The sequence below is a fragment of the Macaca nemestrina genome, chromosome 15 (assembly GCF_043159975.1).
Source record: "Macaca nemestrina isolate mMacNem1 chromosome 15, mMacNem.hap1, whole genome shotgun sequence".
Lineage (NCBI taxonomy): Eukaryota > Metazoa > Chordata > Mammalia > Primates > Cercopithecidae > Macaca > Macaca nemestrina.
In genome coordinates this window covers 117,748,328-117,774,605 of record NC_092139.1, presented here as the reverse complement: position 1 = coordinate 117,774,605, position 26,278 = coordinate 117,748,328, and the positions used below count along the sequence as shown (strand labels likewise).

General features: G+C 56.9%; 1 protein-coding gene across 11 annotated transcripts; it reads left to right on the top strand.

Annotated features, from left to right (window-relative positions):
* The first annotated feature begins 695 nt into the window (after positions 1-695).
* On the top strand, positions 696-23,862 carry LOC105489767 (interleukin 17 receptor E like). 11 transcript variants are annotated; one of them, XM_071080791.1, is made up of 17 exons: positions 703-1,848; positions 5,792-5,819; positions 14,272-14,421; positions 14,641-14,750; positions 14,912-15,026; positions 15,279-15,323; positions 15,547-15,686; positions 15,867-15,938; positions 16,013-16,067; positions 17,063-17,235; positions 17,303-17,347; positions 17,611-17,668; positions 17,885-18,048; positions 18,291-18,371; positions 18,566-18,700; positions 19,832-19,886; positions 21,680-23,862. In XM_071080791.1, the coding sequence occupies exons 1-17, from the start codon at positions 1,747-1,749 to the stop codon at positions 21,973-21,975; spliced, it is 1,824 nt and encodes a 607-aa protein (XP_070936892.1). In that variant the 5' UTR covers positions 703-1,746; the 3' UTR covers positions 21,976-23,862. The 11 variants fall into 11 exon arrangements, with proteins under 11 accessions (XP_070936897.1, XP_070936892.1, XP_070936895.1 ...); XM_071080793.1 differs by lacking the exon at positions 703-1,848 and adding an exon at positions 3,339-4,108 and having other exon boundaries at positions 14,272-14,320; XM_071080792.1 differs by lacking the exon at positions 703-1,848 and adding an exon at positions 4,100-4,108.
* Positions 23,863-26,278: the final 2,416 nt, after the last annotated feature.

Here is a 26,278-nt window from a genome sequence, read left to right as displayed (position 1 = left end):
AAGGCCCGGCTGGAGTATCTGTCTTACACCCCAGCCGGCCTGGGATGGGGGATGACAGTGGCCCGTCCTGGGCTACCCCCAAACCTGCCTGCCTGCTGCTGACCATGCTGTGGCATGGAGGCTGGCACTGGCCACTCTCTCTGGGGCACCATGGCCACAGGCACGCTGCTGCAGGGGGCGGGCTCAGCCCCATTTACTCTGCCCAGCAGTGACCGCATAAGTTCCAGCCCATGGAGGGCTCTAGGCTAGGTGGGGGCAGGGTGGAGGTGCTGGTCCAGGATGCAGGGAGGTGGGCAGTGGGGTTGGTGGGAGGGACGGAGGACTTCACGGTCACAGCAGGTCCCGGCCGCCTTCCCTCCCTGGGACCAAGCCCCAGAGCTTGCTTCCCAAGCTCCCTCCTGACTACCCGAGCCCACAGTGTGAGGCCCACGGCCTCTCCCAGCCTGCGGGTGGTGCCGCCCTCCACACCTGGGGAGTCCTGTGGGTATTCCAGGCAGAGCACCCCGGCTAGACACTCCCAGGCTCCCCAGCTATTGACTCCCTGCATCCCCCAACCACACACACACACACACACGCGCGCGCACACACACGCACACACACACACGCGCGTGCACACACGCACACACACACGCGCACGCGCACACACACGCACACGCACACACGCGCACACGCACACACGCGCACACGCACACACGCACACACACACACGCACACACGTGGGGCAGGGCCCTCCCAGAACCAGAGGCAGGTGCAGACGCCTCAGTGCTGCCTGGCCGCAGCATAGAGATTGGGCTGGACACGGGGACTCTGGGCCTGTCCAGGAAGGGAGGAGCCAGGAGGAGCCCAGAACGACACCCGGGTTCTCTCCAACCCCCTGCCCTGGCTGGAGGCAAATGGGAAGCAGTAAAGCTTCTGCCCAGAAACTTTCCTATGCATTTGATGCTCCAAATAAGAAGAGGACACGGAACAGCTCCCCGAGCAGAGGCCGAGCCCCAGACTTCCCAGCCTCAGGGGCTGCTCTCCGGCACGGGGGACCTCACAGTGAGGGCCTCAGGGGCTGCTCTCTGGCACGGGGGACCTCACAGTGAGGGCCTCAGGGGCTGCTTTCCAGAACGGGGGACCTCACAGTGAGGACCGCACAGGGGAGGTGGCCTTTCGTATCTTGAGGGGAGGTGGAGGCCAGGGACTTGGGTGGAGTCTCAGGTCCCAGGAGAGGGCTCTCCCTTAGGGGCTGGAGCTGAAGCCAGGGGCTCTGGGGTGAGTGCCCAAGACAGATTCTGCCCCTCTGCCAGCCCAGCCAGCTTTCCAGGGCCCTTGTCTACCATCCTGGCCTCACGAACGCCTGAGGGGAGTGCACACAGGTGGCAGCCTATCCCACTGGCCTGGAGCCATCTCTGCTCCAGTGGCCGCCCTGTGGGGAACCCCATTAGGGTGTCCTCAGACCCCAAAGGCCCCAAGGTTTCTGGATGCTTCCTTTGGAAACCTAGAAACTCCACAAGCGTCTGGCCACAGTCTCTCGGCCCCAGACGGTGGAAAGTCTCTGGGCTGCTGTCTGTGAAGCGAGCCCTGTTTTGCCGGGAGGGGGAGTGTCCCGCTCGCTCTGCTGTGAGGAGCAGACTCCACTCCTCTGTTTGTCTTTGGGGCTGGAGCTGCAGGGTCAGCCTGGAGCCGCTGCCACAGGGCACCCTGAAAACCTGCCCCACTCACATCCACGCTCACCAGTGGGAGCTGTCACTGCACAGCCAGATGCTGGCTGGGCAAGCACTCGCGTTCCTGGGCCTGACCTGGGGCACTTTCCAGAGCCTAGCCATCCCCCGGATTACAGAATGTGGCCTCTCCTGTTCTCAGGTAAGCTCCTGCCTCCTCCTAGGCCCCTACACTATGGCAGGTAAGGCCCTGGTTTCTCCTCAGGTGGGTCTGGCCTGATGCTCTCAGCACATCAACAGGAAGGGGTTGCAAGGGCCGGGGGGGCCGGGGGGGCCGGGGGGCCCCGAAGGCAGCGCTGGTGAAAGGAGGCTGGGAGACCCGGCCTGACCCTTCTGAGCTGCTTCGGGAAGTGTTTGCTGGAAGCTCAAGGCAGGGTGAGCCCACCTCGGACCCACCTGTGACCTCCAAGGAGGCTGTGTTAGAATCTAGGGCAGCCCGCAAGCCCATCCAGGGCTCCCACCCCAACACCCGGGGCTCCCACCCCACCCCCTGCGGCTGCTCTGAGCCATGGGAACCGCAGCACCTGGGCTTGTGTAGACACCTGCCAAGGAAACACTCGGGAAATGTGCTGAGAGTGAGGTGTTGGCAGTGGAGGTGCCTGGGTTGGGAGCTGGGGCTGGGGGTGGGGGTGGGGGGCTGGTCTTGCTGCAGGGCTCGCTGACTCAGCCTTACAGGAGAGGGCGCCTCATCAGCACCTGCAGCAAGAAGTGTACCCCGCATCCCAGGAAGGGGCGCCGGTGCCCAAGGCTGGCTGAGGCACAGTGGGAACCCAGGCATGGAAAGAGCACGGAAGGTGTCCCAGAAAGGGAGGACTCGCTGAGGACCTGCTGGTTGCACCGTTCCTGGCTTGGGGACAGCAGAGAGCAAGATGTGTCTTTAGGGTGGTGCCCTGGTCACCTCAGGGGACACTTGTGGGACACCCAGCAGCTCCGCAGGCCTGAGATGGGTCCAGCAGAGGGCTCAGCTCAGGGAGGGGAGCCATGGGTATGGGGGCTGGAGTGCTGGGTGCCGTGGGCAGGCTCAGATCCGCGGGGCATTCGTGGAACAAGGAAGAAAGCAGGCTGGGATGTGTGGGAACCGGTGGGAGCAGGGGAGATGGAGGGGTTCACCTGGGAGGGGAGTCCACCGGATCCCACCCTGCAGTGAAGATGCAAAACAGGGAGGGGCAGGCCTGGGGATTCTGGCTGGGAGGGGGAAGGAGAAGTGAGAGATGAGACCTCAGAGTCAACTTTTGCCTGGGAGGAAATGGTCCCTGAGTTGGGAGACCTGGGGGAAGGCAGCCTTGAAATGCAAGCTGGAAAGCTTTGCTGAGGCGGCTTCGGGGTGTGCAGGCAGCCTCCCGGTGGGAGGGGTGATGGGGCTGTCTCCGCTGGGACAGGCAGGTGATCCTGGGGAATGTGTGGGGACCAAGACTGAGCCCTTGGTACTCCAAGGAAAGGGGCAGGGGCAAGGGCAGGGGCTGAGGCGGGTGGAAGAGGCGAGGAAGGAGGGGAAGTGCTGGAGGGGAGGGGAGAGCAGGGGTTTGACGGGGCTGAGGGAGGGTCTCATGGAAGATGGGGTGGGGAGGGCCGAGCAGGAGCAGGAGGGGTCGAGGGGTGAGAGGGGGAGCGGGAAGCTGGAGGTGGGTGTAGGGGCGCTGCCTGGGCAGCCTTGGACAGGGAGGTGGATGCGAGGGGGCGCGGGAAGCCAGGTAGGGGAGGCCGGGGCTACAGCCGCGCCCCGGGGGGAACCCGGGCGGGTGACGGCGGGAAGCTGGGCCCGATGCAGGGGAGTTTGAGCCGGTTGGGGCCGCGAGCAGCTGACCTGGGGGTTCCCTACAGACCGCCCCCAACGCCGGCCGCTGGGAAGCCCCGAGAAGCACGACGGAAAACCCCGTGTGGGGGAGGCGCCCAGGGCCCAGGCTCAGGCCTCCCAGCTCCCCCCACCTTCCCCGCAGCGCGCCCAGGTCCTGCTTCCCGTGGCCCACGGGGAAGGGGAGGGGCGGGGCAGAGCCGTGCGAAGTCCTGCGCCCGGACAGCGGCCTCTCCTGCAGCCCCAGACACTCGGGCCCCGGGCCAGCCCTGGGTGGGCTTCAGAGTCCGGGAAGTCAGGAGAAAGAGCGGACGCCCCTCCCATCTCCAGCCCACCCCGGCCTCCGAGCCCCCAGGGATTCTTTCTCTCCTGGAGTTGGAGGCGGGGAGTCCAGGCCACTGTGGGCGCCCAGAGGGGCTTCAGGGCACCTGGTGGGAGACAGGGAGGGCCGGGGACCCACGCCACTGCCCCCCTGCAGTTCCGCACAGGTGGCCTCACTGGGCCTCCCAGCGCTGCCTCCGCCGCTCCCTTTGTGCCAGGGCCGGTCTGGGCTGCCATCGCCTGCCCACCTGAGGCCTGCTCGGATCATGTTCCCCAGAGGCTGCCCCAGGTGAGCCTGGCCCCTTTTGCCTGGGCAGAGCCCTCAGCAGCCTGGGGTCGGCTCCGCCAGCCCCTCGTTTGAGGCCCTGCTCCCCACCAGGGGCCGAGGCGGGGTTTCCATCAGGACGCTGAGTCCAGCCTGCACTCCGCCCAAGGGCAGCGCATTTCGTGGCCATGGCGGGCGGAGGAGGGTCACGCATGGCAGTCTCTGGGGATTTACTGGGGTGGTCGGCAAATGGGTGGAGACAGTGGGGTGAGAACGAAGACTCGGAGGCCGTCTGCAGGGTGGGGTCCTGGCCTGGACCCTGGAACAGAAAACAGCTCACTAGGAGCACGCACTAGACTGAGTGTCACTCACTGCCGCCGATTCCACACTAGACTGAGTGTCACTCACTGCCTCGGATTCCACACTAGACTGAGTGTCACTCACTGCCGCCCACCCATGTGGCTCCCCAGGTTTTGCAAATGCCCTGGAAACTGTTGAGATGAGGGAATCCTGGGTAAACTCTCTGTAAATCTAAACGTATTCCAAAATAAAAAATATTTAGAAAGAGATGTAGCCACCGGTAATACCCGCTCCACAATTCAAGGAACAGAAGTGGGCCGAGTTTTATTTTTCCATGCTCCACCTGGGCTAGGAGCAGAGGTCCAGGTCTCCATCTGGAGCTCCCCCCACCCCCACCCCAACCCGGACAGCCTGGGCTTCCCCATCCCGTCAGTAGAGGGTCAGCTTTTTTCAAGAATGGAGCGGCTGTGTTGACCACGGGATGCACAGTCCAGCGCCCCAGCTCAGTGGCCGCCCCAGGGGGCCTGGACTCTGGGGGTCCTGCCCTGCTTTGAGGGTGCCAGTGCCACCCTGTGCTCCCTCAGCTCCCACGCCTTTAGTGCTGGGGTGCCGGGCACCTCCTGCCTCACCCACGGGCTGTCTGGGAGCAGCCTGTCCCACAGGACCCTTCTGCCCCCAGGAACCTGGCCACAAGTCCTCGTGCCCCTCTTTGGGCACCCTTGGTCAGGTTGGGCTGGGGATGATAACAAATCAGGAGTGCAGTTTGGACCCCGACCATCCAGGGCCTGTTCACCGCACTGCACGCCTCCACCCCCCACCACCAGCTCAGCCTCACTTCCTTCCAAGTCCATGAAATTGACCTCTACAAGGCCCCCCAAGCACCCCTTGGATTTATAACCTGAACCCCCCACACTCTCCGGACCCCTCTTGCTCCTCTTGCTCCCTCTGTTATTTTCCCACCTCTTTATTTTAGTTGCATAAAATATAAGTTGCTGATTTCCCAGGTTCGAAATTGTTCTGTTTCCCCCTTCTCGGAATGTGAGCTCCCGGAGAGGCAGGGATGGTTCAGTTTTCCTCTGTTCATGAGTCCCAGCACCTAAGCAAGCCTGGCGCATAGTAGGTGCTCTCCCAAGCAAGCCTGGCACATAGTAGGTGCTCTGCTGGTGTCCACTTAACAAACACACAAGTGGTTGGGGGACCTGGGGCCTGAGGGTCCACAGAGATTCAGACCACACTGTTTACTAAGTGACCGCCACATGCCAGCCTTGGGCCAGGCCCCTGACACTGAGGAGGAGCCGGGATTGAGGGCAGCCCAGGACCCCCAGGAGTGAGGGACAGGGCAGGAGCAGGACGGGCTGGGGAGGGGGTGCCCTCAGTCACTCACCCCTCTCACTCTTCTGTCCCCAGGGCTTTACCTGCAGGAGCCACAGGAACCGTGAGTACATCTCAGCCCTAGGGGTTGCTCAGGGCCTGGACTCCCCACCCCAGGCCACCAGGGCCGCTTTGTCTACCGTGGCAGGCAGGTCTGTCCTGCACTGTCCCCAGCAGCTGGGGTTCCCTTCTGGGCAGGGCAAACCACCATCACTCATCGATGTGTGTGTGACCCTGGCCACACCCAGGCAAGGCCGCCCCTGCTCCTGGCCAGAGGTAGGCCTGCCAGAGAGTCCCACGTCTCCACTTAACACACAATGCCTCTGCCTCCTTGCGTTCCAAACCCGCGGCCCGGTTGACAGCAGGTGGAAAACCCCATCTCTTCTAGCAAAGCTTTTTCCCCGTGTAAAGTGATCCCTGCTGGGCCTTTCACAACTACCCTGATTTTCTTTGTAAACAGCGTATCTATTTATAAAAGGGCTCTGAGTGATGCAGACGCTATAAGGAAGAAAGTTAAAGCTCAACGAAAAGCCTCCATGTAGAAATAAACAGTACTTACCTAGACCAACATTGCTCTGGACATTTTGGGTTTTTTTTTTTTTTTTTCTTATTTTTGATTTTTATAAGCATAGACATGAGGTCTTTCTATCTTTGGTTGGTCAACCAAACCCAGGCTAGTCTCAAATTCCTGAGCTCAAGCAATCCTCCTGCCTCAGTCTCCCAAAGTGCTGGGATTATGGGCATGAGCTACCGTGCCTGGCCTGTTCTAGACATTTGTGTAGCCAAACATACAGATATTTGCAGGATAAACAGATAAAAATTATTTTATAGAAATGAAATTACCTTATGTCATTTAAAGTATTTTATTTATTTTTACTTGAATTTAACAGAAAAATAGATGGCTAAACTTTAATTAAATGTTTCTTTGCCTCAAGGACCTCTAAGTTTAGGGGAGGAGATTAGACCAGCCTGGTCCCAGCGCAAGGATGAAATGCTAATTCACAAAGTAGATGATATTAACAAACAAACAACAAACGCAAAGCATGGCCAACGCGGTGGTCACACCTGTAATCTCAGCACTGTGGGAGACCGAGGCGGGCGGATCACCTGACGTCAGGAGTTCGAGACCAGCCTGGCCAACACGGTGAAACCCTGTCTCTACTAAGAATACAAAAAAAAAGGCCGGGCGTGGTGGCTCACGCCTGTAATTCCAGCACTTTGGGAGGCCGAGGTGGGTGGATCACGAGGTCAAGAGATAGAGACCATCCTGGCTAACATGGTGAAACCCCATCTCTACTAAAAATACAAAAACAATTAGCTGGGCGTGGTGGCTGGCACCTGTAGTCTCAGCTACTCGGGAGGCTGAGGCAGGAGAATGGCGTGAACCTGGGAGGCGGAGCTTGCAGTGAGCCGAGATTGCACCACTGCACTCCAGCCTGGGCGACAGAGTGAGACTCCATCTCAAAAACAAAACAAAACAAAAAAAGCTGAGCATGGTAGCACTTGCCTGTAATCCCAGCAACCTGGGAGGCTGAGGCAAGAGAATCACTTGAACCCAGGAGGCAGAGGTTGCAGTGAGCCGAGATTGTGCCACTGCACTCCAGCCTGGGCGATAGAGTGAGACTCTGCCTCAAAAAAACATAAATAAGTAAAAAAATACAATCCTGTTCAGTATTTCTAATAGATTTCCTATTGAGTCTCCTTTTTTAAATAGCTGATCACATATTCTGCAGCTAATGACAGCTTGTAAACCTGTGCATTGGGTGGAGGGTGCGGATCTTGTGGAATTGGTTCAGATCTCCAGGGCAATGTTGAAAGAGGGAATTCCTGTCTGAGTCTTGATATTAATGGTATATTAGTGGTAATGATTCCGAAGGTTTACTGCTCAGTGTTAAGTTTATTGGATGTTTGCACTAGATGTCCCTGATCTAGACAAAGAGGTACCTTTCTTTTCCTAGCTTGCTAAGCATTCTTTTATCATGAATAGGTATTGAATTTTATGTAAAATGTCTGCATCTATGAAAATTATCATATAGGTTTTTTACTTTAACCTCCCCCACCTTTTTTTTTTTTTTTCTTTTTTTGAGACAGAGTCTCGCTCTGTTGCCCATGCTGAAGTGCAGTGGTGCAATCTGGGCTCACCGCAACCTCTGCCTCCCAGGTTCAAGCAATTCTCCTGTCTCAGCCTCCTGAGTAGCTGGGATTACAGACATGTGCCAACATGCCTGGCTAACTTTTTTTGTATTTTTAGTAGAGACGGAGTTTCACCGTGTTGGCCAGTCTGGTCTCGATCTCTTGACCTCGTGTTCCGCCCACCTCGGCCTCCCAAAGTGCTGGTGCGTGAGGCACCGCGCCCGGCCCCAATCTGCTCTTAAAAATCACCCATTGCATTTTAATTCTGTCGCGGTGGTTTTGTTTCTAGGAATTCCGTTTCTCTCAAGTGTGCCCGGTCCTTCGTCACAGCCTTTCCCACTGCCTGTATTTTCAAGCCTGTTTTTTCTCCTGCTTGGCCTGTGGCTGGTCACTGGAGGACACCGTGGGCCCAGGCCTCTCTGCAGCGTCACTCCAGGCTCTCTGCTTCCTGGAGTGCTTGTTTACCTTCAGTGGCTCAAAGTCCCAGGATGGAGGGCCTCCCCGGGGTTGGATTCCCATTGTTGCTGGGTGGCGCCAGGAGCAGTGCCTGACTGTCCGCCGTTTAAACCAGATTCACAGATTGAGGTTTCATGGGTCTTCCTGGTGGGCCCAGCCTGGGCTGTGAATCTGTACTCGGTTTTGGGCTTTTGGGGAGCGTTCTACTCCCCGCTACTCCACTCAGCGACTCTGGAACTTTCTACTCCCCGCTACTCCACTCAGTGACTCTGGGCTTTGGGGAGAGGATCGGTCCAATTCTCGCTAACCCAGGTCAAGGCCCAGCTCAACCTGGGGAAGTTCTCCCTCACCATGTGCTGGGGCCTCCCCACAAAGCCCTCAGCTCCCACTGGGTTAGAAACCCTCCCTCCAATCCCCCATCCCTGTAAAGCAACCTCCTACGCCCCGCTTTCCTCAGCCCCCCATCCTGATACATTCGCAGCTCTCATACCTTTCTAGGAAGTTTTTTTTTTTGTTTTTTTTTTTGTTTTGAGACGGAGTCTCGCTCTGTCGCCCAGGCTGGAGTGCAGTGGCCGGATCTCAGCTCACTGCAAGCTTCGCCTCCCGGGTTCACGCCATTCTCCTGCCTCAGCCTCCCGAGTAGCTGGGACTACAGGCGCCCACCACCGCGCCTGGCTAGTTTTTTGTATTTTTTAGTAGAGACGGGGTTTCACCGTGTTAGCCAGGATGGTCTCGATCTCCTGACCTCGTGATCCACCCGTCTCGGCCTCCCAAAGTGCTGGGATTACAGGCTTGAGCCACCGCGCCCGGCCTAGGAAGTTTTTTTAAAAAGTATGTTTTTTCTCCAGCCTAATTAGTACTTTTCAGCAGTTGAGTCGGTGTAAATGGCCTGGTCTCCCATATTAGGGAAGTGTAGTCCCAGCGTGTTTTAATTTTTATTTTTGTTATACTGTATTTTTTTTTTTTTTTTTGGAGGGGTGTGGGGAACAAGGTTTTGCTTTGTTGCCCGGGCTGGAGTGCAGTGGCGCAATCTCGGCTCATTGCAACCTCCGCCTCCCGGGTTCAAGGGATTCTCCTGCATCAGCCTCTCCAGTAGCTGGGATTACAGGCTCCCAGCACCACTGTGCCCAGCTAATCATTGTATTTTTAGTAGACATGGGGTTTCACCATGTTGGCCAGGCTGGTCTCAAACTCCTGACCTGAAGTGATCCGCCTGCCTCGACCTCCCGAAGTGCTGGGATTACAGACGTGAGCCACCATGCCCGGCCCAGGTGTTTTTAAACACACACAGTTGTCCTCAGCCTCCTCCTCTGTCAACACCAGTTTGAATTCCCAATTCCCCACTGTGTTTCCCATTCTCCGCGCTCGCCAGTCCTTTCCGTAACCGATTTGTTCCTGTTGAGCTCCCTTCTCCTTCCTGGAGGAAGCACATCTGTCAGGCACTCTTTTGGTAAGTCTCTGGGTGTTATTTATGTGCCTTATTTTGGATGAGGCAAAACATTTATTTCTAAGAGTTTATGATGAATTGTAGTTTCACAGCTTTTTCCACACAGTAACAATGAATTCTGTTTTGTACCACACTAATCTTGTGTGTTTCTGCTTTACTCACCCTTCCTTCCACATAGCCTCCTCTTCATTTTGTCAGCTTAGTTGGGACAAGAGCCTGTTCTTATTTTTGTACATTTTATTTCTCAATGAGCAGCTTCTCCTCCTGCACGCGTTTCACTAACTCTGTACATGTCCTCATTTTCCGTGCTCACCGTGAGTCCTTCTCCTCTGTGGCTTTACCATTTTTTTTTTTTTTTTTTTTAACTTTCTGGTTTTGATTCCTTTCTTGGTTGTCTGGAATAAGTCTTTGTCTTTTTTCTGGAAAGGGTCAAAAGATGCAGATTTCTCATTTCTTGCATAAAGGAGGTTGTCTTTTTTTTTTTTTTTTTTGAGATGGAGTCTCACTCTGTCACCCAGGCTGGAGTGCTGTGGTGTGCTCTGTGCTCACTGCAACCTCTGCCTCCCTTCCTCTCCTACCTCAGCCTCCCGAGTAGCTAGGACTACAGGTGCGTACCACCATCCCCAGCAAATTTTTGTATTTTTAGTAGAGACAGGGTTTCGCCATGTTGGCCAGGCTGGTCTCGAACCCCTGACCTCTGGTGATCTGCTTGGCTCGGCCTCCCAAAGTGCTGGCATCAAAGGGGAGTTGTTGGCCGAACACACACAGATGACAACATAGACACCGAGTTCTAAGGCACAGTCATTTCTCTGAAGATTGCTGCATACCAAGCCCCAGGGAAGATCCTCCAAGGGAAGGAAACACCAGCCTTGGGGATGAAGCGCTCCTCACTCCCCTCAGTCCCCGCCCCGCTCCCTAGCACAGCCTGGCTTTTTATCCCCAAACCATCCGGCTTTATTTTATTTCTATATTTTCAATTTATAGCTATTCTTTGCTAGTATATAGAAATACAGTGTTTGGGAGGCTGAGGCAAGTGGATCACTTGAGGTCAGGAGTTCAAGACCAGTCTGGCCAACATGGCGAAATCCCGTCTCCACTACAAATTTAAAAATTAGTTGGGTGTGGTGGTACGCATCTGTAGTCCTAGCTACTCGGGAGGCTGAGACACGAGAATCACTTGAACCTGGGAAGCAGAGGTTGCAGTGAGGCGAGATCGCACCACTGCATTCCAGCCTGGGCGACAGAGTGAGGCCCTGTCTCAAAAAAACACAAAACATGGCCGGGCGCGGTGGCTCACACCTGTAATCCCAGCACTTTGGGAGGCCGAGATGGGTGGATCACGAGGTCAGGAGATCAAGACCATCCTGGCTAACACGGTGAAACCCCATCTCTACTAAAAATACAAAAAAATTAGCCGGGCGTGCTGATGGGCACCTGTAGTCCCATCTACTCGGAAGGCTGAGGCAGGAGAATGGCGTGAATCCGGGAGGCAGGGGAGCTTGCAGTGAGTGGAGATCGCGCCACGGCACTCCAGCCTGGGCGACAGAGCGAGACTCCGTCTCAAAAACAAAAACAAAAACAAAAACAAAAAAACACAAAACACAAAACAGAAAAACAAAAAATAGTGGATTTTTGTATACTGATCTTGTATCCTGCAACTTTGCTAAACTTATTAGTTGCAGTGCCTTTTTTGTAGATACTAGCGTTTTCTACAGAGACAATCATGTCATCTACAAAAGAACACAACTTTACTTCTTCATTTCCAAGCAAGAAGCCTATTTCTTTTCCTGCCCCATTGCATGGAGTAGGGTCCCCCCTGCAGTATTGAGTCAAAGTGAGAAGAGCAGGGATCCTTGTCTTGTTTTTGATCTGGGGGGCAGGGAAATAATCTATTCTTTCACTATGAAATGTGATGTTAGATATAGGTTTTTCACAGATTGTCTCTATCAGTTTAAGGAAATTTCATTCCCTGTTTGCTGAGATTTTTATTTAAATCAGGAATGGATGGTGAACTTCGTCAAAAAATTTTTCTGTGACTATTGAGATAATCATAAGTGATTTTTAAAATTTTGTTGATTGGGTGCGGTGGCCTCTCAAAGTGCTGGGATTACAGGCGTAAGCCACCATGCCCAGCCTTTTTTTTTTTTTTTTTTTTTTTTGAGATGGAGTCTCACTCTGTCACCAGGCTGGAGTGCAGTGACACGATCTCGGCTCACTGCAACCTCCGCCTCCTGGGTTCAAGTGATTCTTCAGCCTCAGCCTACTGAGTAGCTGGGATTACAGGCGCCCGCCACCACACCCGGCTAATTTTTGTATTTTTAGTAGGGACGGGGTTTCACCATGTTGCCAAGGCTGGTCTCAAACTCCTGACATCAGGTGATCCGCCTGCCTCGGCCTCCCAAAGTGCTGGGATTGCAGGTGTGAGCCCTGCCCGGCCACTCCCTCAAATTCCCTGGGGTGGTTCTTTCTCCACCTCTGGGTGTTCCCTCACATGCGTGTGTTCATGAATACTCCACTGATTATTAGCAAAGTGGATGCTCCCCAGAGTTCTCTCTCTGCATTATCCTCTCCCCTCTCATACTCGGTCCTGAAGGCCCTGGCTGCCCAGACCCTCCATCCCAGTTCCTCCTCTCAGGGAGTGTGCCAAGCTCCACTTGGGACTTCACCCCCACCACTGCCTGGAAACACTTCCCAGACAGTGGCACATTCCCAGAGCTCACTGTGACTGTTTCCTGTCTCCCAGGACTCACAGGCCCTGACTTCCTCACGCCCACTGTCTTGAAACCATTGCTCATGGATTTTGCCTTGGTTTCCCGCTATCTCAGGCAGGAGGGTAAATCAGATTGCTGTGAGTCTCTCTGGACTGCAGTGGGAATTTGTAAGAGTTGGATTTCTGGCTGGGCGTGGTGGCTCACACCTGTAATCCCAGCACTTTGGGAGGCCGAGGCGGGCGGATCACCTGAGTCAGGACTTTGAGACCAGCCTGGCCAGCATAGTGAAACCCTGTCTCTACTAAAAATACAAAAATTAGCCGGGCGTGGTGGTGCATGCCTGTAATCCCAGCTACTCAGTAGGCTGAGGCAGGAGAATTGCTTGAACCCAGGAGGCAGAGGTTGCAGTGAGCCGAGATCACGCCACTGTGCTCCAACGTGGGCATCAGAGCGGAACTCCGTCTTGAAACAAAAAAAAAGGAGAAAGAGTTGGATTTCTTACCCATAGTATGTTCGGACCTCTTCGTTCCCATTGCCCCTTTGAGGCACAGAGTTACTGGGTGGAAGGTCTCAGCTGTCAGTTGTCTAGGTTCTTGCCGTGTTGAACAAAGAACTGAACAAAACACACAAGTAAAGCAACAAAAAAGAATGGAGTAAGGAGGGCACAGATTTACTGAAGAGAAAGAGCACTCCACAGAGTGGGAGCAGGCTCAAGCGAGCGGCCAAGGACCCCGATTGCAATGCGCCCCAAGGTTTTCATAAAGCTAAAAGAATTTGGTAACACCCCTAGCTGCCCTTTGGAGGTTTCCAGTGGGTTACACCCTGTGGAGGATGAGTCTGCAACAATCAGAGACTGAAGTGGAGTCTCATTATCACAGGAGGGAGGCTGTGGCCTGTGTGCTGCCTCATCTTGCCTGGAACTGGCTGCACCTGCTGTTCTTTTGCTTATCCCTTCGTTCCTGGTTACCCTCATTCCTTCCTCTCCTGCCTCAGCAGGGTGCCGTGTTCAGTGTGGGCTCCTCTGAGCAGCAGCTGCACTGTCTCACCAACAGCATGAGGTGCCATGCCTCGGTGGCCAGGCCTTCTATAAAGAGGGTGGCAGTCCTCCTGTGGAATGCCGGCTTGCCAGGCTCTGTGGCTCACGTGAAGTTCTGCTCTGAGTCCCACCTGCAAACCTGGCTGAGCAAAGGCAGCAAAATTGCTGAGCCCCTGGTGCCCAAAATGATACCCCAGCTCCCCGTTGCGCAGGTCTGATGCGGCTGCCTGGAATGGTGTTTGGTCTCCGAGCAAAAGGCCCTGGAGGCAAACCCTCCCTGCAAGGATGTGGCCACTTCCCTGTGGACAGAGGTCTGGGCTGCAGCAACCTTGCGGTCGCCTCCCAGGTGTCCCAGCAAGCCCACGTTGGCCTTTTCTGCTGTTCGTCTTTGAGCAGAGGCGACAGAGCTTGCCGGCAAGTCAAGGTGGGCTCCCTGCCCCCTTGCTGGCCAGGTGGGGCAGCAGCTTCTACTGCTCTGATGCAGACTGGTGTGCAGCCTGCCCCACTGACCTGGGCCCACTGCTGGGGTCCCACAGACATTTCAGAGTGTGTCTCAGGGTGGGCTCACTACATGCCAGAGGGCGTGCTCCCCACTTGGCTTGGGGCAAGATAGTAAAGACCCCCCAGCAAAGACTGTGCAGTCCCAGGGCTCTCTCGCCCTTCACAGAACCAACCACAAAGCCTTTCCAAGCACCAGGGAACTCGAGGCCTCACACGCCTTCTCTCTCCCCAGGGAACATTTTTAACAGCTTCTGCCGGCCACGCCCTGTGTCCATGTCCAGGTCAGTCCTGGAGGCCCTGACGTCCTACACTGCCATGCAATGTATCCCCTCTGACGGCTGCTCATTGTTCCTGCGTGTACGCGCCTCCATCACCCTGCATGGTGAGAGGTGGCCTCGAGGGTGGGAGTAACACCCACAGGTCCAGCAGTGGGCCCAGGTGACTTTTATTCCCATCAAACCCTGGGCAGCCTGGTGAGGGAGCGGGGCGCTGCTAACCGCACTTCACAGAGAGAAGGCAGAGGAACAGGGTCCCACGGCCCCGTCTGGAGCCAGGGGCAGCCCTACTCTGACGTGCCCTGCTGGGCCCTTCCTCCACCCAGAGCACCTGCGGGGCCTGGAGGCCTGCACCGTGAGCCTGGACACCCAGGAGACGCAGTGTCAGAGCGTGTGGGTGGCCAGGGCCTCCCACCGGCAGCAGGTGGGGCAGCAGGTGAGGCCAGGGCAGGGCTCTGCCACCCACGTCCCGAAGACTGGGCACCGCTCCTCCTGGGCGCCATCCCTCGCTCTGAGCTCCAGCCACGCAAATGGAGCTGGCCGGCTGGGGAGGGCAGTGCCTCTGAGTCCACGCAGCTCACATCTGCACCTGCTCAGCTCCAGGTGTACTTTGGCTGCTTTGCGGTGAGCGTGGCCCAGCACCTCTATGTCACCCTGAGGACCATCCCTCATTTCTGCGGGGTCCAGCTGGATCAGAAGCACCTCGTGGAAGGTAGGGTCCCCAGGGCCCCCCTGGGCACAGCTGCCGTTCAGCCTCCAGGGCCTGGCTTGGGGTGGGACTTCCCAGGGCAGGGGCCTGGCCCTCACACTGGATAGATCCCCGCAAGGCCTTTGGCTTAATTCGAGGTCGCATGGCGGAGGCACAGCGCGGGGTGGGGGCAGGGGGTGCGGAGGGGGCGGGTGGAGGAGGATTGCCCCCAGGGCAGGGCAGCCCGCACCCCGCCATTGCCTCTGCGCTTTGCAGACTGCGGAGAGGAGGACGTGGGGAGGAACGTGCCTGACTGCCTCGGTGAGTTCCCTCCTTCGACGCCCTGGCGAAGACCCCTGGACGCTGCGACAGGCTTCCTCTCCCGGGGTCTTCTGCACCGTTTGGGAAATCCTGAGGGGCCCTCGGGTGGGCGGCTGCCAAACGCCTGAACCAAACAGGAGCCGCCACGTCGGGGCTCTCGGGACAGAGCCCCGTGTCGGTGACCCCTGGTCCCAGCGCGGCCCCGACTTGCGGCCTCCTGCAGCCGGGAAGCTCAGCTACTGGGTGGACCGGAGGCGCAAGGCGATTCTGGTGCAGGTGCCCAGGGCCTCTGGGAGCCCCGACTACTACGTGCGGCTCTGCCACAAGCGGTTCACCTGCGAGGACGTGGGCGCCCCGGTGCAAGTGAGCGCCTGCGCCCCGCGCCCTGGTCAACCTTAGGCCCCGCCCACCTCCCGTCCCCGCCCCGGTCAGGCCTAGGCCCCGCCCACCTCCCGTCCCCGCCCCTTCAGGCCCAGGCCCCGCCCACCTCAGACCACCCCCGCCCTCCCGCGCAGCCCCTCAACCGCCCTTTCTGGGTTGCAGGTGACCGCCAACAACGTCTCCCGGGTCGTCTCCCTGCCCTACAGCCAGGAACTGCCGTGCCTGTGCCTGGAGGTGTGGCCTGTACTTGGGGCAGGTGGGGGAACACAGGGGTGGGCGGGCTGCGCTGACCCCAACCCCTCCCACAGGGCTGGTCTGCGACCCCTGATGCGGTGCGGACCCAGATCTGCCCCTTTGAAAACGGCAAGTGTCCTGCGATGCCAAAGGGCGGGAGGGTGGGAATGGCTGCGGCCAGGCTGATCCCACCATGAGGACTGACGTGGGGGGATGAGATAAGGGGCAGGCCCAGCCTAAATCCCTGGGCCTGTCACCAAGGGAACCTGTGCACAGATGTGGATGTGCACGTGTGTGTGTGTGTGTGTGTGTGTGCTCACGTGGCCCAGCTCACCTGGGAAAATCAAGGCTGTCAAGAGGGGCTGTCTGAGGGGCACAAGAGAGATGCCCAGGCCGTGCGCGGTGGCTCACGCCTGTAATCCCAGCACTTTGGGAGGCTGAGGCGGGCGGATCACGAGGTCAGGATATCAAGACCATCCTGGCTACCATGAAACCCCGTCTCTACTAAAAATACAAAAAATTAGCCGGGCGTGGTGGGGGGCGCCTATAGTCCCAGCTACTCGGGAGGCTGAGGCAGGAGAATGGCGTGAACCAGGGAGGCGGAGCTTGCAAGTGAGCTGAGATCACGCCACTGCACTCCAGCCTGGGGGACAGAGAGAGACTCCGTCTGAAAAAAATAAAAGAGAGATGCCCTGCTCTCGGTTCTGCTCAGCGACATTGCACACACACATGCACACGTACCCATGCACATGCACGCCCATACACATGCACACACACGCACACCCATACACAGGCAGGCACACCCATGCATATACACACCCACACCATGACACGCACCCATGCACATACACACCCATACACGTGCACACACATACACATGAATACACCCATGCACAGGCAGGCACACGCACCCATGCCCATGGACACGCACCCATGCACAGGCACACACATAGGCGCGCACACACATGCACACACATGCACAGACTTGGGACAGGGCTCAGCAACCCATAGGAGGACTGCTCTGGACCCTGGCCCAGTGGTCACTTGAGTGGGTGCTAGACCCCATGGGCCTGGCAGCAAGAGTAGGGGCCAACTGACCTGTGTTTGGGGGAGGGTTCCTGCAGACACTGAGGCACTGGAGGTGCTGTGGGACATGGTCTACTACCACCCAGGGAGCCAGACACTGAGCTGGGAGCCCACCTGCCCTGTGAGTGGCCATGTGAGCCTGTGCTGGCGCCCGGGGCCCGGGGCCGGCTGTCGTAAGCTGCAGCGATCCAGCCAGCTGGTGCATCGAAGAGTGAGTGCCTGCTCGGCAGGGATGGGGGTGGGCATGGATGCCACAGCCTGACCCCAGCCCTCCTCAGGTGCAGTACCCGCTGGTGGACACCCAACCCCAGCTCTGCCTGAAGGTGAGGGGCTGCCACAGCCTGCCAGTGCCCTATTTGGGGAGGGGCCAGGGGGCATCAGGACAGGAAGTGGGGCAGGGGCCCTTGCCCAGCCCTGGAGCCCACCCTCCCAGCCGTCCCTCAGAGCCCCCTTCTGGTCTGACAGTGGGTGAGCTAAGGGCCTAAGGAGGGGATCTGGGCCAGAGCACCCTGAAGCTGACCCAGCCTGTCTCTGTCCCTGCCCTGCACACACTCCACCCTCCTGCACCCCTCACCCCACTTTGCAGTTCTCCACCAGTTGGGGGTCCTGGGTGCGGTGCCCTTTTGAACAGCGTCGCTTCCCAAGTAAGTTCTCCATGGGGCCTGCACAGCGTGGACGCAGCACAGAATATCCTTTATGTCACTCTGTGTTGGTCGGGGAGGTGGGATAACAGTGCTGGGCCAGTGAGGGACCGGGTGGGTTGGGGGAGGTACAGTGGGCAGGCACTGGGCCCTCTGGGGAAGGAAGGGAGGCAGTGGGGTGCTGGGCCAGATGGGAGTCTCACCCTTCACTCCCCACAGCCTGGAAAATGACCATCCAGCCTTCGCCCATGAAGGGCCACCTCCGGGCCACCTTCTTCTCGTCCAGCCCCGCCCACTTCCAGGTGCACCTGTGTCACAGGAGGAAGTCACAGCTCCCTGCCTGCCAACCCGCACTCCAGGCCAGCCCGCTCCCTCCAGCCTCAGTGAGCCGAGAGAGGGGCTCCATCCTGGGGAAGTGGGTGGGGGGGGACAGCAGGACCCCATCACTTCCCTGTAGTGGTCTCTGCCCCACCTGGGCCCTGAGCCCACCCAGGGTCTAGCCTACCTGGCAGGGAGGGGTAGGGGGCCAGCCCTGCTTTGTGCTGAGAGGATGTGGGAGAAGGACAGGGTTTAGCCTGATCTGCCCTTCCTCCCACTGCCTGTGACCTGCCCTCCCCCATCCCAGGGTGACCCCGCAGCCGCCCCTGCCTTTGCCTTCCTGGACCTTCCCAGGGAGGAGGCCTGTGCCCCAGGCATCTGCATCCAGGTGGGTGTTGCTGCTGTGCCCAGCCCCTACCCATCTCCTCCACTGCAGGACCTCAGTTCACACCCCCCACTTCCCATCCCCATCCTCGGGGGAAGCAGGAGGCCGTGTTGATGGAGCTCAGTTCACACCCCCCCTTCCCATCATCCTCGGGGGAAGCAGGAGGCCGTGTTGACGTAGCTGCCTTGTGCCTGCAGGGCTGGAGGACCGATGTACACTTCTCCGTCCCCCAGCAGCTTTGCAACCTCCACTCCAGCGGGTGCCCAGCTCTCAGGGGCCACAGGAGGCTGAGGACTAGACCCAGGCACTCCCGGCCTCCCACAGTGGGCTGGGTATGGCGTGCACTGAACAGAAGACTGGGTGGGGGAGACGGGGAGACCACCCAGCCCTGAGACAGGTCAGGCTTCCGTGCCAAACCCAGGCCTGTGCCCACCACTGCCCTCCAGCCTCGCAGTTCCCTCCACCACATACCGCTGGGCCTCCCGCACACCCTCCCTGGTCTCACTCTGTCACTGGCCTTGCCTCCTCCTCCCTGGGGGTCCACCTTCCCTGATCAGAGCTCTGGTTCCAACCACCAGTGACTTGGGATGTCCCTTTGCCAACGAGCCACTGAGGCCCAGGCTCCCAGGACCCAGGGTACATCAGGACAGGACTCTGCCCAGTGGATAGAACTAAGCACGTGTGTCCGGGTGTGGTCAGGAGCGTGGCTCTGCCTTGGAGTCCAGGAAGGGTCAGAGCTGGCACTCCCACCTGCACCCTCCCTGTGAGCTCAAGAGCTTGCCTAGCTTCAGGTGGGGTGAATCGCAAGAGCCACAGAGGTGGGAGGGGTGGGAGGGGGTGGATAGGACAGCCAGGCACCCAGGGCCTCTGGAGACCCTTTCCAGGGAGCACCAGTGCGCCAGGCAGGGGTCTCTGGAATGTCTCCTCAGCTCAGCCGAGCCACAGCCATTTCAGGGCAGCCTCTGGCCTGCTGCCCACAGGACATGCCCAGGGCCATGGCAGGACCCGCAGACCTTCAGCTCCCCCTTCTCCCAGCAATAATTTTTGGCCAAGCCTGGGTCCCCCTCCCCAGCAAAGGTCACCTCCAGCAGCTCACAGACGAAAGGGGCAAAGGACACCTGCTGGTCAGGTGTCCCTGGGGCTGGCACCTGCCACTGTGGAGTGCCCATGCTATGCTGGGCAAGTCCACGGCCCCAGGGACAGGCCTGGAGGCAGCAGGAGGACTGGGCCTGGCTCAGGTGGGGGGATCTGGAGGTAACACACACTGCTTTTGGGGCCAGGGTGGGCCCCTCCTTCACTTGTCTGCTGAGCCTCCCTGGAGACAGGAGGCTGCTGTCCACAGCCACTGACCCCCAGGACTGGGCAGCCCCCTCCCCTTCCCTCACATTGTCTCAGCCTCGCACAGTGGGGCCAGGGCTGGGAGGGGGTGCCCCAGCCAGTACCACCTCCACATCTCTCTCCAGTTGCACCCACCCCCATGGGATGGCAGCCTGAGGCCAGGAATCTCCTCAAGAACAAGTAGGTGCCAGGGACACATTGCTGGGGGGCAGGAGGCCAAGGCACAGCCTCGGACAGCTGAGCCAGGCCCCCCTCAGAGTGTGGGGTGGTTTCACCTGACTGTGGGGCCCAGGCATCTGCTGGCTCTCCTAGGGCTACAGCTCCATGGGGCCCTCAGGGGCTCTGGGTCACAAAAAAGACCTTCAACCCTGTCCTGAGTCCCCTGGGAATAGCAGGAGCCGGGTGGGCTACCCCTTCCCTGAATGGCCCAGGTGCTGGACCCCAGCCTCCCTCTCAGACAATTCATGGTCATGGCCACTGAGCCTGGCCCTGAAGACAAGGCCCTGGCAGCTGCCCAGAGCTTCCCCAGTGCTCTGGGGTGCAAGGTGCAACCCCACCCTTCCTGTAGCTGACCAAGCCCGAGGTGGTCAAGGAGCACCTGTTTCTGCCCGGGGCACCCCACACTGGCTGGAGTCCACCTCCCCTATCTGTGCATCCTTGGGTGCTGAGCTTCACTGGGGCACCCGCCCCACTTGGACCCCTCCAGAGGGTCTCAGCTTCCCTAGATCCCAGCCCCACTCACCCAGCAAGGGTCAGTCACTTCCCGTAGTCTCAGAGGCCACCTGCCTGGGGGCCACCTGCTGGGATGTGTGGTTCTGAGACGTTCCAAGTGGCACATCTAGACCCCAGCCAGGGGTCCCCAGCAGTGGCCTGTGCAGTGGGCCGTGGGGTCGGCCCTCGAAGACCTCTTGTGTGGGTCACGTAGGCTCCCTGGCTTCCCCGCTGAGCCGCCCTCTGGAGCCTGGACGTCTCACCTGAGTGCTGTGCAGGGCTGCGTGCCCGGCCTGTCCTGGCGGTGGTCGCACCCCATCTGCAGATGCGCTCCCACCGCAGTCTGGGCCCAGGCTGCCGTCTTCCAGCCTGCCATGGGCCCTGGGCCTTCTTTCCCTTCTTGCAATGGAGGCTGCTCTGCCCCACAGACTGGAGAGGGGACTGCAGAGCGAGCAAGTCCCCTCCACTCAGTAAACGCTGGTCCAGGGGTAGCTGTCAGAATGGAGCTTGGGCCTGGCTGGATGGTGACGGCATCAGGGACAAGTCTGGACTGTGGGTGTCGTGGAGCCATCCCCATGAGGCTGGACCCGAGAGTACCCCAAAGGCGTGGGAGGCCACACCCCATTGGGCATGTCAGGGGCAGGCAGCACCTTGGGACTCAGGGGAGGGGCAGGGTCTCTGGGAGTGGATTTGGGGTCAGCTAAGGTCAGTGTCACATGGTGTGACCAGACATCCTCATCCAAGTGTCCCCATAAAGGAGCAGTGGTGGGGACACCCTGGGGATGCAGAGGTCAGGCCAGGTCAGGGGCTTGAGAAGCTGGGTTTGGGCACAAGGGGCAGGGAGGCCAGTGGGGGCATGGAGAGGGTGCCCCTCCCTAACCTGCACATCGGGGGCATGGGGGGATGCAGGCTGCCACTTGCCCAGGTGCCCCTCCCTAACGTGGAGGAGGTCAGGGGCACAGTGGGGGCGGGGGGCTCAGCACAGGCTGCCACTCTGCTCTCTCCGTGTCTCCTCTGGATACCCCTGTCCACCCCCAGCCAGAAGACCAGTGTCCCAGCTCAGCAGGGCAGCCCCCGACCCAGGTTCCTGCTCCTGCCTCCTGGACCAGCCAGGGGTGCTCCCTGTGGTGCACAAAGACCCCTGCTCTGACCCGGGGCTACTCCGGGAATCCTGGCCAGTGTGGAGTTGGAGCTAGGGAGGATTTGCCAGAGCAGGGTCACGGAGCTGAGCTCCTGCCTGACTGGGTGTGGGCTCCCTCAAGCCTTCCACAGATGGGGGAAACTGAGTCTTCTGGGACTCTTAAGAGGCTGTGTTCAGATCTCAGCTGTCCTACTGTCCCTCCCAGACAAGGGAGGCACCTGCTGGAGGATACACGCATGCTGCCACCAGGTGGCAGTGGCTCTCAGTGCCGGTGCTGAGCCGGGTCAGGCGCCCCAGCACCCAACACAGAGCGTCCACAGCCCAGTGCACTCACCGCCTCCTCGGCCAGCGTCGCTGCCGCTCTCCACCACCACCGCCGGAAACCCACCCCCACACCTGCCAGGAGAAAAGTGCTGAGCACCCCAGGCCCCAGAAATGGGGGGTGCAGTAGGGGCGGGCGGGAGCAGCTGCACGAGGGCGCACAGCCCTGCTCACATCTGGGCCACAGTGTTAACACGGGTGAGCCTTGGACACCCGCCTTCCTCATTCACTCATCACGCACAGCTGAGCAGGCCCAGGACCCTGGGCACCGACCCAGCACTGGGAACAAACAACATTGGCAAAGATCCCGGGCCCTGCAGCTGGGGGACCAAGTCTGGGGCTGCCTGGCACTAAGGAGGGTCTTGGGTCAGAATGTCAGTGCTGACACCAGGACAGTCCCGGGCAAACTGGGATCATGGAGCTGACCTTTGCATGGGAGAGACAACCAGAGCCAGGTGGCATACGTAAGCGAAGGGGCGTGGCTGGTGCCAGCGTGGGGTAAAGAATGAGGCTGGGGAGAGCGATTGGGAGTGTGGGGAGCTGCAATCTAAAATAGGGTGGGGCTGGGCGTGGTGACTCCTGCCTGTAATCTCAGCACTTTGGGAGACTGAGGCAGGTGGATCACTTGAGGTGAGGAGTTTGAGACCAGCCTGGCCAACATGGGGAAACCCCATCTCTACTAAAAATACAAAAATTAACCAGGCATTGTGGTGGGCGCCTGTAATTCCAGCTACTCAGGAGACTGAGGCAGGAGAATCGCTTGAACCCGGAAGGCAGAGGTTGCAGTGAGCTGAGATCACACCACTGCACTCCAGCCTGGGCGACTGAATGATACCCCACCTCAAAAATAATAAACTAAAAATTAAAATGAAATAAAATAGGGTGAGGCCAGGCACTGTGTTGCACACTTGTAATCCCAGCACTTTGGGAGGCCAAGGCAGGAGGATTGTTTGAGCCTGGGAGATTGAGGTTGCAGTGAGCCATGATTGCACCACTGCATTCCAGCCTGGGTGACAGAGCAAGACACTATTTCAATAGATAAATAAAATATAAAATTTCAAAAATAGGGTGGTCCCTGGGAGGCTCAGACAAGGTAAAGTGTGAACAGATGGCTGGGCGCGGTGGCTCAAGCCTGTAATCCCAGCACTTTGGGAGGCCGAGACGGGCGGATCACGAGGTTGGGAGATCGAGACCATCCTGGCTAACACGGTGAAACCCCGTCTCTACTAAAAAAAATACAAAAAACTAGCCGGACGAGGTGGCGGGTGCCTGTAGTCCCAGCTACTCGGGAGGCTGAGGCAGGAGAATGGCGTGAACCCGGGAGGCGGAGCTTGCAGTGAGCTGAGATCCGGCCACTGCACTCCAGCCTGGGCGACAGAGCGAGACTCCGTCTCAAAAAAAAAAAAAAAAAAAAGTGTGAACAGAGACTGCAGAGGCAGGGCCTTTGCGTTGCCCGGCTCTAACAGGTCCCTGACTGCCTTGCGGAAGAGCATCAAGAGTGAGCTTGTGGAGGGCAGGCAGGTGGGGAGAAGTGCAGACGCCGAGGCCATCGGGGTGTTCCTGGCACATAGGTGTAAATAAAAGAGACCAACGTTTTGGCCTCAGCTCCTGGTGGACAAATTTGTGTGCACAAATTTGTGGAAAAATTCTTTGTGGACAAAGGATAGAAAAAGTCATCCATCTGCTCACTGAAATAAATGCATATCTGATTTCTTCCTTTGGAAAGGTTAATCAGAAACTCAAAAGCATGCAACTGTTTGTCACTTATCTATCCATGACTCAGAAGCCCCCCCCCCAATTTGAGCTGTCCCACTTTTCCAGACAGAACCAATGTACGTTACATATATTGATGTCTCATGTCTCCTTAAAATGTATAAAACCAAGCTGTGCCCAGACCACCTTGGGCACGTGGCATCAGGACCTAATGAGGCTGTGTCACGGGCTCACGTCCTCAACCTTGGCAAAATAAACTTCCTGAATTGACCCACACTTGTCTCAGATATTTGGGGGTCACAGATACATCTTTATATATTTTATGTCCATTAACACAGATTTATAATTACTGTTTTATGAATTGGTCTTTCAAATCATATAGAAAAAAACAGGAGTTACAAACCAAAACTATCATAATCCTTGATTTTATATTTTCTTGTGTAGTTTACTTATACTACTGCCTTCTGGTCTCCAAGGCTTCTGATGAGAAATCTGCTAAAAATCTTATTGAGGCTCCTTTGTACGAGACCAGTTGCTTCTCTCTTGCTGCTTTCTTTGTCTTTGTTTTTTTCTGACAACAGTGTTTCTCACTGTGGATCTCTGAGTTTATCCGGTTTGCAGTTTGTTGAGATTCTGGGATATGTAGATTCATTTATTTCATCAAATTTGGGGAGTTTGGGGATACTATTCCTTCAAATAATTTTTCTTCCCTTTTTTATTTCTCTTCTCCTTTTGGGACTCCCGTGATGTGTATGTTGGTACACTTGATGGTGTCCCAGGTCCCTTGGGTTATTCCATTTTTCTGCATCATTTTTCTTTCTGCTCTTCAGAGTGGATAATTCCAATCGCCTTGTCTTCAGGTTCCCTGATCCTTTCTTCTATGTGCACAAATCTGACATTGAACCCCTTGAGTGAACTCTTCACATCTTTCTTTTCTTTTTTGAGACAGTCTCACTATGTTGCCCAGGCTGCAGTGCAGTGGCATGAATGTGACTCACTGCAGCCTTGGCTTCCTGGGCTCAAGCAATCTTCCCACCTCAGCTTCCCAAGTAGCTGGGACTATAGGCATGCACCATCACACCTGGCTAATTAAGAAAAATACTTTTTTTGTAAAGACAAGGTCTCACTATGTTGCCCAGGCTGGTCTTGAACTCCTGGGGTCAGCATCCCAAAGTGTTGGCATTACAGGTGTGAGCCACCATGCCCAGCTGAATTCTTCGTTTCTGCTATTTTGTTTTTCAGCTCTATATTGTCTACTTGGTTCCCGTTTATAATTTATGTATCTTATTGAGATTGCCTCGTTTCATGCCTTATTCTTCTGATTTTCTTTAGCTCCATGTCCATATTTCCCTTTAGCCTATTGAATATAAATACACACACACACACACACACACACACACACAGAGAGAGAGAGAGAGAGAGAGAGAGAGAGAGAGAGAGATGGAGTCTTGCTCTGTCACCCAGGCTGGAGTGCATTAGTGTGATCTCAGGTCACTGCAACCTCCACCTCCCAGGTTCAAGCAATTCTCCTGGCTCAGCCTCCTGAGTACCTGGGATTACAGGTGTGTGCTACCACATCCGGCTAATTTTTGTATTTTTAGTAGAGACAGGGTTTCTCTATGTTGGCCAGGCTGGTCTGGAACTCCTGACCTCAGGTGATCTGCCCTCCTCGGCCTCCCAAAATGCTGGGATTATAGGCATAAGCCACCACACCAGGACTGCTTATTGAATATTTTTAAGATAGTTGATGTAACATTTTTGTCTAGTACTTCCAATGTCTGGACAGCTTCAGAGATGACTTCTATAAAATTACCTTTTTTTTCCTGTGATGGGTCATGCTTTCCTGTTTCTTTGTATGCTTTGTAATTTTGTGTTGGAACTGGACATTTCAAGTATTATAAGGTGTGTCTGAGTCCACTTGTGTTGCCAAAGGAGCACCAGAGGCTGGGTAATTTATAGAGAGGTTTCCTTTGTTCCTGGTTCTGCAGGCTGTACAGGAAGCATGGCACCAGCACCTGCTTCTGGCAAGAGCCTCAGGCTGCTTTTACTCCCGGTGGAAGGTGAAAGGGAGGTGGCATATCACATGGTGAGAGAGACACAGAAACAAGGAGTGAGATTCCAGGGTCTTTTTAACAAGCAGATCTCAGAGGAGCTGCTAGAGGGAAAACTTACTCTACCATGAGGACAGTGCCAAACCATTCACGAGGAGTTCACCCCATGACTCAAATACCTCCCACCAGACCCTGCCTCCAACAGTGGGGATCCAATTTCCACATGGGATTTGGAGGACAAATATCCAAGCTATATAAATGTGGTTAACTCTGAAAATCAGATTCTTCCTCCTCAAAAATTGCTGTTGAGGGCTACAATTGTCTTTTTTTTTTTTCTTTTTGAGATGGAGTCTCACTCTGTTGTCCAGGCTGGACTGCAGTGGTCCAGTCTCAGCTCACTGCCACTTCCGCCTCCTGGTTTCAAGCAATTCTCCTGCCTCAACCTCCCAGTAGCTGGGATTACAGGCACCCGCCACCAGGCCTGGCTAGTATTTTCATATTTTTAATAGAGACAGGGTTTCACCATGTTGGCTAGGCTGCTTTCAAACTCCTGACCTCAAGTGATCCACCTCCCTCAGCCTCCCAAACAGCTACGATCACAGGTGTGAGCCACTATGCCCAGCCAATTATCTTTT